Below are 13,866 nucleotides of genomic sequence, written 5' to 3' on the forward strand. Positions count from 1 at the left end.
GCTCCCATTTAAGTTATCCTCTGATCTATGAATATGTAAACTGCAAAGAAGAGAGAGGCTGTTAATCTGTTTAGCATCTTCTAACAGTTTTGAGGTGATTGATCCTCCTCTGCATTTTTAAAGTGCATGAAGTGTTGGTTTGGGAAGTCTGGAGTGTAAGGGCTGCTACTGGAAATGCATCTCGTGTTTGATGCTGCTTTGAGCAGATTTCACCAAAAGTTACAAAACTATATTTTCCGGTGGCCTGTATGTGGTACGGCTTCCACATCGTTAATGGCTCCTGCAAATAAAATTTCTTTTTCATCTTTTGCTGTGTCGTGTCCTTGAATACAGGCAAAACTAGACATTTTTCTTTTTAAATAAAAGTGACAGTAGACATGAAGATATTTACTTTTCACAGTTTTCCAGGATCAAACAAAGGTGTAGTGAAATGTTCTTTGAAACAGGATTAGCTGTCACATAAAACAAATGTTACATGTACAATCGCTTCTGACTGTTGTTCCAAGTTAGTAGGTTCCTGGCTTATTTCCTGAAGGTGTGTTACTGACCCATGTGTATTGTAGAGGTTAACTCAGTTTTCTTTGGTTCTGGCAAGCATTTGTATATTTAGCCTCACAGCTGAAGCACTGTGGTCTGAAATCTTTTAATGATCATGGAAATGGTGTGGAAAGAAGCTTGTGGTAGAAACGCTTCTGATAGATGGGGCAAAAGTTTATCCAAGAACTGGGGAGGGACCCACACAAAAAACCCCGCCCAAAACCAACCAAACAAAAGAACACCTTAAAACTTGTCGTATTTAAATAATTTTATTATATCACTGATTCTAAGTCTAGGAAGGCTGTGTTTGCGCTATGATTATACAAATTGTGGTAGCAATTTTATTTCTTCCAACAGGTAACATTCCAGGCTTGCAGTATTTCTGAAGCAAGGTATCTCTATGATCAGCTAGCCACGATCTGTCCCATTGTGGTAAGTAATGGACTTCTATTACATCAGCTCTTTGTTGTGTGAAAGCCACCACATACCACGTGTGTTTAAAAACAAAAAAAAAAAACCAAAATTTTTGGATGCTCACAGATTTGATGTCTGTTTCTTCTCCTCTTCCCTCCTTCCCACATGCACAAGACTCTTGTTGAATAGCTCTAGAAGTACGTTTGGGGCAGTTTTTTACAAAAACAAGACAAGGTCACTCCTTAAAACAATCTTTACTTTTTCAACTCGTCTGGTGTTACAGAGGGTTTCACTTAAGTTGTTTAAATCTGTCCCTTTTGTAAGCATGTGGTCATAAATAGGTGTTTATAACAGGTTTCATAAAAATAAAGTACTGGTGTGGTCTAGGTGGTGAGGAGGTCCTTCTCCGAGTGAGGTATGTTCTACCTGTGTTGCTAAGGTGCTTGGCGAAACAAAAGTAAACAAAATAAAACAGTTGTCAGGTGAGCTTTTGGAGTTTGGAAGTGTGTGAGCAGAATACTTGCTGATTTGCATGAACTGGCTTCTGCCCATATCATCTTTGTGTTCCGTAAATGCTGATCTGTAGAGGTAATAATTTGGAGAGCGTCAGATGCCACTTCAATGACGCTAACCCTTCATCTAGGCATTTTCTAGAGATAGCAGTTGACAGATTTGTTGTTGTAATAGCTTTGGCTGTACATTAAACTGAACTATATACTTCTGGACCAGCAAGTTTTCCTTTCCAGTGGGGGTTGTATTTTGCTTTTGGTTCCTTGGCTCGTCCTTTGTTTTCAAACCAGGCTGTCTTATTTTAGATGGCCTTGAGTGCTGCATCTCCATTCTACAGAGGCTACGTGTCTGACATTGACTGTCGCTGGGGAGTAATCTCTGCATCTGTAGATGATCGAACACGAGAAGAGAGGGGGCTAGAGGTAAGTGATGTTAGGTAGTAGATGTCTGGATTTTTTCAGCCAAAAAAAGTTAAATCTTCAAATTCTGCTTGTGCTCATCAGAATCCCTAATGAGGGAACATGGCAGTCTTTGTAGTAAATACAGGAGAGACAGTATAAACATTCGCCTTGGTTGTACAGTTTACATTAGTGAATATATTTAGTTAGGTATGTAATTAAACTCCACTCACTCCTCCACAGCTTGCTGAAAAGGTCCCCCTGGGATGAAACATTCCAGTCCTTTGCTTGAGCCCAAAAAGCAAAAATTCCTTTGGATTAAATAGCAGGTGCTGCTGAGTAATCCAGCAGCATAAACTAGAACTATGTGAAAAGAGCCAGTTGTCAGAACTTGAGCTTAAGGAGTTTCTCTAAGAAGGAGCTGGCATTCAAGGCACTTAAAAAGTTTAAAGAAATTTTTAAAATAATTTCAAAAATCTACTTGAAATATTTCTTGAACTACCTGTTTTAAGAGCATGTCTAACAACGTGCACATAGTGAAACTGTATTGGTGTGTTGCAATAGGTGTAACAATGCTTTCCAGGTACTTGGGGTAATGGTATATTACATCAGGAAAATGTTTCCACTTTTAGGGAATTCTAGTCAATGTGTGATGACTGTTTTTCCGCTTGGATACATATATCTGGGGAAAAAAAAAAAAACAAACAACATAATTCAGGATCACTTTCTATTAAGCCTATTTAAGACTCATGCTTTGAATAATTTTAGTTGAGGCTGTAGGGTTTTTATAAATAGGATAATAATTCTCACATAAGTGTCATTAGTGAGCAAAACTTAGGTAACATTGTTAACAAGCTGTTAAAATATTGTATTCTTAAATTATATAGCCACTGAAGAACAACCATTATAGAATCAGTAAATCCAGATATGATTCCATAGACAGTTATCTATCTGAATGTGGTGAGAAATACAATGACATTGATTTGACAATAGACAAAGATATCTACGAGCACCTAATAAAGGAAGGTAAGTGTTTGCTTCATTATGAGCAGGTTAAGAATTATGCTTGCAGTGTGTGGGGATATTTTACATTTTTGTTCTTGTTTGTTTCAATTATCGTGCATCCCTCAGAGTGACTCCTACTCAGGAAATACCTGTGTACCGTGGTCTTGAGAGTTTCGGATTTTACTAAAAGTATTTGTTTGTAATGGAAACTGTCCCTGATTCCAGCTTGAGCAGCTCAGTGTTTGACACATTGGTGTTTTATCTTTATGGAGAGAGCAGAACTGCTTTAGAAAACATGGCACAGAGGTGCATCAGAAAACAGGAAGAATGGCAGCCACACCATATTCTGCTGCCACTTCCAAACAAGAACCTATTTTGGGTTTGGTGTTGTTTTTTTTCCTTCTCTTTAATCACTTCCTTCCTTTCCAAAGTCGTCATTTAAACTTTAACAGGATGTGGTGGGTTGACGTAGCATTGCAGAGTTGGATGTTTTCGGTCTTGTAAAACATATCATTTCCTAGAGCCTGCTTTGCTATGTGTGAATTGTTTGTTTGAATTTTCATTTTGTAGGTATTGACCACCTTTTGGCACAGCATATTGCTCACTTGTTCATTCGAGACCCATTGACTTTGTTTGAGGAGAAAATACATCTAGATGATGCAAATGAATCCGACCATTTTGAGGTTGTGTCTGATTTAGAGGAATTTAATAAATATATACATAAAATTGCTTATTCTTTACAGTACTGCTTAATTGGAGGATGACTATATTAGCTAAGAAATTTCTCCCTTGAATTTTTCACTTCCAACTAGTTCTTTAGCATATGACTTTGCAGTTATAAGCACATTTATTTATTTGTTTTATCATTTATTTAGGAGAAGGTGGTGGCTTATACTTTAAACCCAATAAAATATGAAAAGCCCAGACTATAGCTATTTATCGAAGTGTTATAGGGAACTGTCTTTTTATGGCTTCCTAAAAACTGTTTTGCATGACACTTAGGTATAAATGTCTACCTTGTACAGCTTAATGAAATAATAGCTTTGGTAATATTAGGTATTTTTAGTTTGGGATGCATCAATGCCTCAAAAAAAAGTCAGCTAAATCTCAGCCCCCTAGTATCTTATCCTCAAACAAAATAGCATGAGAAAGTGTAAGTATTTGCTCCTAGAACTGGTAATTATACTGTGGTTTTTAGGAAGTCATGCTACTTAGTTTGGAAGCACTTCTCTAACTTGATGGGCTGTTCCAGGGAAAATATAGGACTCTAGTTATCTGCTTATTTTTCTTTGATTATGTTACAGAATGATGCACATCTTGGTTGTAACAGATTATTTATGTGCTTTGCAGAATATTCAGTCTACAAACTGGCAGACGATGAGGTTTAAGCCTCCTCCTCCAAATTCAGATATTGGATGGAGAGTGGAATTCAGACCTATGGAGGTAAGGAAGACGCCAGTATGTATAAAAGCCCATTTCCTTTTAAGTGGAAAAGTACCAGGCATTCTACCATCCAGTATCAAGCCCTGATTATTCACGCAGCGTTTCCTCCCCTCTGAATTGCTAGGCGCAAGTGAAGTGGACAGCAGAATTTAATCAGACATGGGCGGTGGGAATGTAACTGACAGGAGAATCTACTGCAGTACACCAAAGCAGGCTAATGGGTTTGGGGTGATGGGGAAAGGAATTAGGCTTGTTTTAAAGCAACAGTAACTGAAGCCCTGTTTAGGTTCTAGGGACTGTGTTTTTCCAGTACTTTTCCTGGTTCTGAACAATTCCACTGTCATTGTTTTGCTTTTCACAAGTGCTTTTATTTTATAGCTGTCTATTTCTAAGCTCTCTGAATTCAATCCCTTTAAAGTGGAAATTTAAAAGCTATTATACATTTGTAATTACACAGAGAGCCTGAAGGTGCAGGTTATTGGATAGTCTTTTGAAACACAAGGGTATTTTGGCATTGGATTAAAGCGTTGAGTTTGAATAGTGTGCATGCATTGTGCATTTGAAGTCACTGCTGATGATTCCAGCTTGTGCATTGCCATCTCTGCTGGTAGAGCATGTGTGAATACAAGTACCAACATGAACACTCGGGTCAAAATATTTTAAACTCTCCCAGATATTTACCTATTTCCATGAGTGTGTTCCCACTAAAGTAATTTAATCTCTAATCCTTTCATGTCTAGGTCCAGTTAACAGACTTCGAAAACTCTGCATATGTTGTGTTTGTGGTATTGCTAACCAGAGTGATTCTGTCATATAAACTGGATTTTCTCATTCCTTTGTCCAAGGTAGGTGTGAAAGATCAGATCTGTTAGAGCTAAATGTGGTATATTTGCCTGAAGTCTGATTTTTATCCTCTGCAAGCTAGGAACTAATATTTGTGCACTTACAGAACAGTCATTTTTCTCTTTAAGTCAAATTTCATCTATACCAGTACTTTGAATCAATTTCACTTTACAGTATTAAAGAAATATTTTACTGCTGTCTCATGTAATTAGGTTTGTAGACAAATACTGTGGGAATTTCTGTAGTGCCTAACAGTGTCTGACTACTGCAGAAATGTTGAGAAATACCATTGTCACAAGACTGTTTTGAGACTGGGAAAGGGCATGTTTCCACCATTTTATATGTGGAGAAAATAACCTGTGGAGGTCAAAATGAAAACTTCAGATATTTATTTTAACATGGCTGTTGCCTATGTTTTGTGTTCTTACTCGCTATTTTGTTTGTATCTGGTGGAGAGGAAAAGATGTTCAGCATGCTTAGTGTCACACAGTATTTGAGTGAAAACAAATACTGCTGATTCTGGTCACAACTGTGACTTAGACCAGCCGTGCAAAATGTGCTTTTTCCTTAATCTTGTCCTCACAATTGTTGAACTGGTAAGGGTGAAACTGTCCTTGCACGATGTCTTTCTGAGGCACCTGACCTGAAAATGTCTTTTTAAATGGATAGTCCTGCAATGTTATAGGTAACTTTAAAAAGGGTCTTGTAGTGCAGAAGGCTTTTGACAGACTGTATACCAGAAAATACTGCTAGTGCTGGCTACAGCATAGCAGTAGCATCCTGTGGCTTTTCTTAGTATTTTTAATTAAAATAGAGAAAAATACTGAAGTTGTAAACTAACAGTAATCATACCATACAGTTGATATGATTTCTAAAAGGAGAAATTATCTTCCTGTTGTCAAGCAGTTCAGACTTCATAAATAGTGCAGCAATTTAGCACTTACAGTGCATAATTACATTGTTATTTGGAATGTCTCAAAAGTGCAAAATTTTAACTAGTACCAGTTCAGACTGAAAAAGAGATCAGGTGCTGAAGGAACCTGAAAAGAGTTGGGGGGGAGGGTGGGGGTATAGGGAGGCATAAAGTTACTTGAGCTTGCCAAGCAATTTGGCAGGTAGTGCAACACCGAATTGCACAACTATTGGTAAGCCTGCCTCTTTCAGTTAAAAATAATACAGATTAGTGTGAGATTAGCCCCATAAATCTTTGCTGTCTGATTTGAGTGTGGTTTGAGTGGTCCCACCAGCTAGGACTGGAGTTCTTTGAAACTTTCAAAGCAGCCTGTTTTGTAAATAGGTTTCATAATATAAAATGAATGAGAACAGACTTTTGAAAACAAAGCTTTAAAAGGTAGGGAGTAAGTGAAGATTTTGCATTGCCCTTAATTAAAGGTCAAACAAAGAATTTGGCAAATCATATCCCTTCTTCTGAAGACGATACAGTAAAGCTAATATCCAAAACCTGTGTGATGTTAATTCCCTGAGAACATACTGGCCAAAGAACTTGGACAAAATCTTCTGTCCAGAAAGACAGAGCAATGCTTATGTCCTTTGCAGATATATGAGCAGTGCTTTGTAGTTTGTAGACTACTTTACTAGTAGTCTAAGTCTACCTAACAGATGTTTGGATATGGAATATTTATGATTCCCATACAAAGTTACTGGGATTGTGTTTCTGAAAGTTTGTTTTTAATACAGTGGTAACTCTTCTGAAGACTTCAATGATTTGTTAAAAGCAGCAAACTGTAGCTAGGGAAAAGGCAATTTTCTTCTGTACTCATTGAAATGGCATGTAAATATGCAAATAAGTCTGCCAGATGGGATGCAACCTGTTAATCACAGCTGTTCCTGTGTTTTAATCCAAACTTAAAAGATTCATGTAGCATGTTCTAACATAATACCATTACCTTTTCTACTGGAGACCTTATTTTATAGAATGTCATCTCTTTGTAGTTTTGCCTGGGACCCCTGAACAATGAAACAAAACTTATCTCCATAGCTTGGCCTTGTGTGACAAAATAATAAGAAACGTAGTAGATGTTTCAACAAATGAGACCAAAACGAGAGGGTTTGGGAGAATCCTAATTTTCTAAAATGTCACAAATCTCTGAAATGCTGCTTTTGCCAGGTGGATGAAAACATGAAGATGGCCCAGAAACGAGATGCTGTCCGGCAGGGAATGTTTTACTTCAGAAAAGATATTTGCAAAGGTATCACAACAAGCAATCTAATTAACACTGTTGTGGAAACTTAGCGAATCTCTTGCCTTCTAACTGTTTCTTCCTTTCCATTTGTCACCCATGAAGGTGGAAACGCTGTTGTGGATGGATGTGGCTCTGCACAGAACGGGACAGGCACTGACACAGAAGAGTACACCTTAATGAGCATTGATACAATTATCAATGGGAAGGTCATAGCCTCTTCCTGAAAAACACAACTTTCCCCTCCATTCCACCTTCCCAGGAACCAGGTCGAGCCTGTTTTATGCTGACTCTGTTCTCTTCCACAGGAAGGAGTCTTTCCTGGTCTGATCCCAGTTCTGAATTCCTATCTTGAAAACATGGAAGTGGATGTGGACACCAGATGCACCATCCTAAACTACCTGAAACTAATAAAAAAGAGAGCATCTGGTATGTTTGACACTTTTTGACATTGATTTTCCTGGCATTTTTCTACTTAGGCAGTAATTGGGCTGTTCTCTAGTTTTCAGTTGGGTAAAACTTGAGGCAGCTGTGGCTGTCTGATTAAGCGTTGAATCATAGGAGCAAAGGACTGGAGTCTGTTCCCTGGCTTAAATCTGGTCCTGTCTAATTCTGATTGCAAATATTTTGTGATCCATTTTAGAACTTAACTGTACCAATTACTCCTAATTTACACCACCCTCCAGGCTGTAATTGTATCTCCAATCCAAGATTTCTCTTTTTAGCATACCTTACTGCTGCTTTTGCCAGTGCATTGTCCACTTTGCAGTAGTTTGCACAAATACTAATCCCCTTTGCCTGTCACTTGAGTATGTGTGGCTGGGTCTGATAGCTTGGTGTTACTGGTGTGGCTCCAATGCGTGCTGCTCCAAAGCATTCATAAGTCTAAATTCTGGTATGCTAGAGCATGGGACCTAGTCTTTAGCTCCCTGATAAGAAAGCGCTTCTGTAAGTAGCAGAACTCCCTCGAGGCAGAGCAAACCAGGTTCTTCCCCTGTCTTTCCCATGTTGCAGTGTTTTCAAAGACAGGTGGTATAAAGACTCTTCACAGTCTTTTTTAAAATGCAGCAGTATAGTAAGTAGAAGATGCAGGCTGACCTTCAATTCTGAACTGTGTGCATAGCACAGTCTGCAGCAGCTTTATACCTTTCTATGTGCAAATTCCTTGTATGCCTGCCTTGCTTTGAATTTAGCTAGACAGTTGATTTTGGTCTCATAAATCAAGATTTCCCCCCCAACCCAATTTTCACCTAAAGTGTTGCATTCCATTTTAATTCTTGAAAATTGCTGTAGAAGCTTCTAGGTAAAGACCTTTTTAAAGCTGAGGTGGAAATTGGGACTGTCTCTTGCCTGGTAATTCAGTACTTTAGCAGTACTTCAGAATGGTAACAGGTTTTAATTAATTACAGCTTTCACTGTAAATGTTCTTTCTGAAGGCTGCTTGTTTGTAGGAGGCTCCTGTGCCTCAGGTAATAGGGATTTGATGCTTGGCTTAACTGTGGGAGAGAAGAGGAATTGGCAGGAAGAAAAACTCTGAGGCACATCAGCCCTCAAAATAGCAATGCTTTCAGAATATGCCATTGTTTGCTGTTGGGTGTTCTCCCATCAGGAAAATGCTGTTGAAAAAACAAGGAATGCTTAAGTCTTATAGCATCTAGTTTTTTTCCCAAGAGCTGATGACCTGGGCTTGACACCCTGCAGCAGGTGTTCCCCTTCCAAAGAACAACTTTGCTACCTGGTGCAAAGTTCCAGGCATTGCAAAAGTCACCTCATATATTTACACAGACCTAGAAGGTGTGAGAGTGAGGTGGATAGAGTCTAGAGTTTATATCTTAACTCTGATGAACTGAAATGGTTTTTAAATGATGCTTCTTGAGAACCAGAATTCACAGAATTAAAAGCATTAGGTATTGTATTACCGTGCCATGATGTCCCTCAATTGTGAGCTTTGGATTATTCCAGTTCACTCTCAATCTTAAATCAAATGTTCCTGAACTGCAGCTTGTCCAGCATGAGGCATGACCACAGAGAGTGGCCTTTTTTCAGATTTCTCTCCTCAAATGGTGAACACAAAGCACTCATGAGAGCTAAACACTGTCACCTGAGCTGCCATGGCTTTAACCTTGCCCTGACATGGTTCATCTGTGCTTCAGACACATCTCCTCCTCCAGCACAGCTAGGTATTTGCCTCCTGGTCTCTGTCGAGCTGGTGTGTGACTGCCACCACTCAGACTAGACTTCTAGGCAAGCAGCAGCTGCTGACCACCACCAAATATTAATGAAAGCAGTATTAAGATATAGCACTACTAAGCTATTCCTGTCCTGGCATGCTCTCGTGGTCCCTGGCTGTCTGCAGCGTAGGCACTTTCTCGGCTGAAGGTGGTGCAGTAATCATCGTGCTTGATGACTGTTTGCAAATGTGATTTCCATGACCGTCACCTTATTCTTCTTGAAGCAGTTACACTTTCGTTCACCATAAAGTCATACAATAAGAAATGCCACAATTTTATTATGTGCTTTTTGAAAAAATGTAATTCCTGTAGTTATACATGTTTAAATGCTCTTTCCAGTTAAAACATGATATGCCTTCCAGTTCCTGCATTGTAGGATGATGTTTCTCTACTCACATCTCATCAACATTCATAATTTTGCAAACTTCTCAAGTACATTGTTACTTCCAAACTTGCAATTCCCTCTGTCTTGTCTGTACTCGCTTGGAAGTTGGCTCACACCTTTTGTCAGTCTGTCGTGCCTTTTCCCGATACTCGTATGTTCTTTGAGAGCTGCACGCTGTGTTCACGGTGGTGCTGCAGATTTACACCAGTACAAAGGATGGGGAGCGATTGGACTGTCTGACCACTAGGTGTCTGTGGTGGTGTGAGCTGGACTGCTCTCCCATCTCTCCTCCTGCACTGATGGCCTGCCGTGGCTTTTAGTCCAAAACTGTGTCTCGTGCTCTATTCTGCTCATCTCCCATCCCCACCAATTTTCTTGCAAGCCCCCTGCTTCTGGTTGGTTTGAGAAAGTTTTCATGTGAGCTCTTAGTGCCTTCAGCAAATAACGCTTCTTGGGTATTTTTTTCTGCCTTCTTTTTATATAGAAGTGTAAACTCTGGCCTCATTTCTTTAAAACATGACTGGGTTTTTTTGAGGGATATTTCTATTTCTAATAACCTTTTTTTATTCTGCTTTTCTCCCCTGTACTTTCCACAGTTTTTCTGATTTGTGTTGTTGTGCCACTGTTCAAAACCACTGATAGGATATCCTTAAACAGTCTCGGATGCTTTTTACTTTTCTTTTGTGTGTTCCTCCTTGCTTTCCCTAACTTGATTCCTTTAGCTTTTTATAATATTAAACCAAAGATTTCTGTACTGGAAGCCCTTGACTCTTTCCACTCTTACAAGGAAGCTGAGGTTCCAGTAGCTAGCAATGAAAGTTTTGCTAGACTCTTCAAGCATCCAGTCAGCCTACTTTAATATCTTACTGTCAGAGTTACCTTAACCTTGTACTAGTTAAGTTTTGCTTGTATTCAGGAGCAAGATTCAGTAGCCTAAACACTGGTGTCCCGCTGGCCTCCAGCTGCTACTTTATAGGGATGGAGGTCTCCTGCAAGTGGCATGTGCCATTTGATGACCCTGTATAGAAGTGTCAGGGACCCTTAGGCACCTGCTGACAGCCCTGTCTGCATAGTGACTGCATAGCGAAGCAGAGGCAGTGTGTACAAAACAGGAGTTGGTATAATGGGGAACCCGCCTATTTTTTGCTAGGGGAGCTGCCAGGGGGAGAAAGAGTAGTAAGTCAAGGTAGATAGAGCAAAACTAGCAACTGAGTTGGATGGATCAACTACAAAATTATTTTATATATGTGTAGTTGTTGTAGAGGTGCCTATTGGTTTGTCTCAGCCAGATTCTCTGTTAAATGACATGTTTAAGACCTCTTGCTGTACATCCTGCTGCTAACACCTGTTCCAGGAGCTACTTTTCTCCGCACTGTCTCATTACAACATCTGAAAGCTTGAAGATCACACCAGACGAGTGGGTTTTAGACTGTCGGCAATACGTCAGCTTAATTATGCCTGCAGTTGAGCCATATTTAAAAAAATAGATGTATAGGAATGTGTTTCTCATGAAAGCACGGACTATTCATTGTGTATATAATGCATAGAACTTTTGGTGTTGTACTGCTAAATTAGACGGATAAACTGTGAAATCTGACTTCCCTTGCCCACAGGAGAACTAATGACAGTTGCTCGATGGATGAGGGAATTTATCGCAAAGCATCCAGACTACAAGCAAGATAGTGTGATAACTGATGAAATGAATTATAGCCTTATTTGGAAATGCAACCAAATTGCACAAGGCCAGGCAGAGTGTCCTGAACTATTGGGGGTAGGATTTAATAAGAAGCAAAGTGGAAACAAAACTGGTTCTTTGTAATGAATGAATGTTTCTTAAATAATAGAAAGTTTAAGCCTTTTTGCAAAGCACTAGCAAAGATACTGTGAATCTGGTACAGTATCATGGTGTGAAGACCAAAACAGGGATACTGCACTATAAAATGGGCCAATCTGCCTAAATATTCATTTAAGGCATCTGAAAATGGGCATATTCTTATTGTTAAGGTTTATACAATGTACATGTAAATAGTAAAATATTTTTATGATTAACATCAATGTATTTTAATAACATTGTATCTAAAGTTATTGTGAATTAGCTTGTAACTTTTTTATGCTTATTCTAGAAAGATTGTCCTGAACAGCTCTGTAAATGTAATGGTATTTGTATATTCTATGCATTCCAGTTACTGAATGTTTACTGTAATTTTTTTAACCTGGAATGTGCTAAGTAACCTACCTTATTGTGTAAGAGGAGAAAAAAAAAAAAAGAGAATCTTCTGGACCTACCTGAACCGCAGATACTTCTTGCTTCCATTTGGGTTTTGAAAGTATGTAAAAACAGATAAATGCATGTGCATCCCCTTTGTTAATCTTTACAGCAGTTTCTCAGTTGCCACAAGACCTGCATCCGCTCACAAATTGTAAAACTCAAGAGGGACAGGTCTGTCTTCAGTCAGATAACACAAATCTGCCTGTCTGCAGATGCATCGCTTCCCCCCCCCCCCCCCCCGGTCTGAAGTAAATTCATGTGCTATCGCAGTTCAGAAATTTGCCTGATAATTTAACAAAAAAGCAGTAACAGGGCAGATGTGGTGAAAGAGAGGAGGAAATGAGTGGAACCAAGGAGAGGAACCAGGAACCAAGAGAGGGCTCTGGACCTCAGCACTCCTTAACTGCTTTCTCCCACACTGCTGCTGGTCCCACAGTTGACAGTGATTGCAGCACAAAACCAACCACTTGTCCGTTCTTCTGAAACGTTGTTTCTCATTTGTCATTCATTATTATAGATATTTTTGTCAGCATGTTTATTTCCTATAGGGTACTTTATGTAGATAGCTGAGGTACCTACATAGCTGTAGGGATAGACAACTTCATCCCTTCCAGAAAATAGTAATAAAGAAATCATGGAATGCACTAATCCTTTGAATGGGGAGCCAGTGCTGGGAATGACTGTAAAGTATTTAAAATCTAGCCTTTGCAACTGTAAATAAAGCAAACTTAAGGGGCCTTTTTGATTTAGCTTCTTAACTGACTTCTAGAAGTGAATTGCGTTATGGGTAGATTATGCAAAGCTTAATGTAAGCATATATAAATACCTAAGGTGTAATGATTTTTTTTGAAAAAGAACTAATGGAGAAACTGCAATGAAGAGGTGCACTAAGAAGAAGCTTTTATGTACTGACATTAGACTTTGGTCTCTGTTCACAGGTGTGCTTTAGAGAATAAAAAGAATGCTTTTTTTTTCTGCGGTGGTGAATTTGTTTTAATCAAGATGTAGGCATATGCTAATTAGTTTCTGTAATAAGGAAATAAAAATAAAATTCGCAGTACACGTTGGTCACTTGCATAACTTGAACTCACATGTTCAGATTCTAAAAAGGAGGAGCTGCATACCAGGCAAGTATAGCTCATCTTACCCAGACTCACTTTGTTCATAGTGAAATGTCTCAGGCCTAACGGCAAAATGGCTGCCACCCCTGCAACAGAGAAGGCCTTGCCCTTGTCGTGGTAGCATCTGCCAGATTGCACAGCATCAGGTGCTATGCTTGGAAGACCCCTTAAAAAAAGTTAGGGTACTTTCCTGCTGGTACTACATCAACAGATGTCCTTTCTCCCTTTCAGTTGACATTAAACCACTCTTCTGGCATGGTAGGTGGCTGCTGTCCTGCAAGTGAGAGCAAATTTTGTTATGATGCCTAAAAGCTGCGGCTGGAAGTTTCCCTCATGCGTTCCTGTATGTATGTTTGCTGAAAGGATGAGGAAGAATAAACACAAAGCTGCTGCTTGTTTGTTGAGGTGTCCATGGTTGCGGTATCTAAGCAGCTTATGTTCCTTAGGTGAAGAGCAAAGGTATGTGCTCCGGCCTGTTTTCAGTGGCGTGGCATGGTGAAGGCTCTCAC

At 39.3% G+C, this 13,866-nt stretch overlaps 1 protein-coding gene across 4 annotated transcripts in view; it reads left to right on the forward strand.

The window, feature by feature from the left end:
- GCLC (glutamate-cysteine ligase catalytic subunit) overlaps positions 1 to 13,296 on the forward strand; it is a 35,682-nt gene extending 22,386 nt beyond the window's left edge. For 3 of the 4 annotated variants that reach the window (XM_064447904.1, XM_064447906.1, XM_064447905.1), the window contains 10 exons: positions 895 to 969; positions 1,767 to 1,883; positions 2,747 to 2,885; positions 3,435 to 3,547; positions 4,215 to 4,307; positions 5,048 to 5,152; positions 7,279 to 7,360; positions 7,457 to 7,560; positions 7,660 to 7,780; positions 11,581 to 13,296. In XM_064447904.1, the coding sequence (XP_064303974.1) occupies positions 895 to 969; positions 1,767 to 1,883; positions 2,747 to 2,885; positions 3,435 to 3,547; positions 4,215 to 4,307; positions 5,048 to 5,152; positions 7,279 to 7,360; positions 7,457 to 7,560; positions 7,660 to 7,780; positions 11,581 to 11,786 (1,155 nt within the window). In that variant the 3' untranslated portion in view covers positions 11,787 to 13,296. The remainder of the gene's footprint in view (positions 1 to 894; positions 970 to 1,766; positions 1,884 to 2,746; positions 2,886 to 3,434; positions 3,548 to 4,214; positions 4,308 to 5,047; positions 5,153 to 7,278; positions 7,361 to 7,456; positions 7,561 to 7,659; positions 7,781 to 11,580) is intronic. The other variant, XM_064447907.1, reaches the window with a different exon arrangement.
- The last annotated feature ends 570 nt before the right edge of the window (positions 13,297 to 13,866 follow it).

Source organism: Phalacrocorax carbo, chromosome 3 (assembly GCF_963921805.1).
Source record: "Phalacrocorax carbo chromosome 3, bPhaCar2.1, whole genome shotgun sequence".
In the NCBI taxonomy this organism is placed as follows: domain Eukaryota; kingdom Metazoa; phylum Chordata; class Aves; order Suliformes; family Phalacrocoracidae; genus Phalacrocorax; species Phalacrocorax carbo.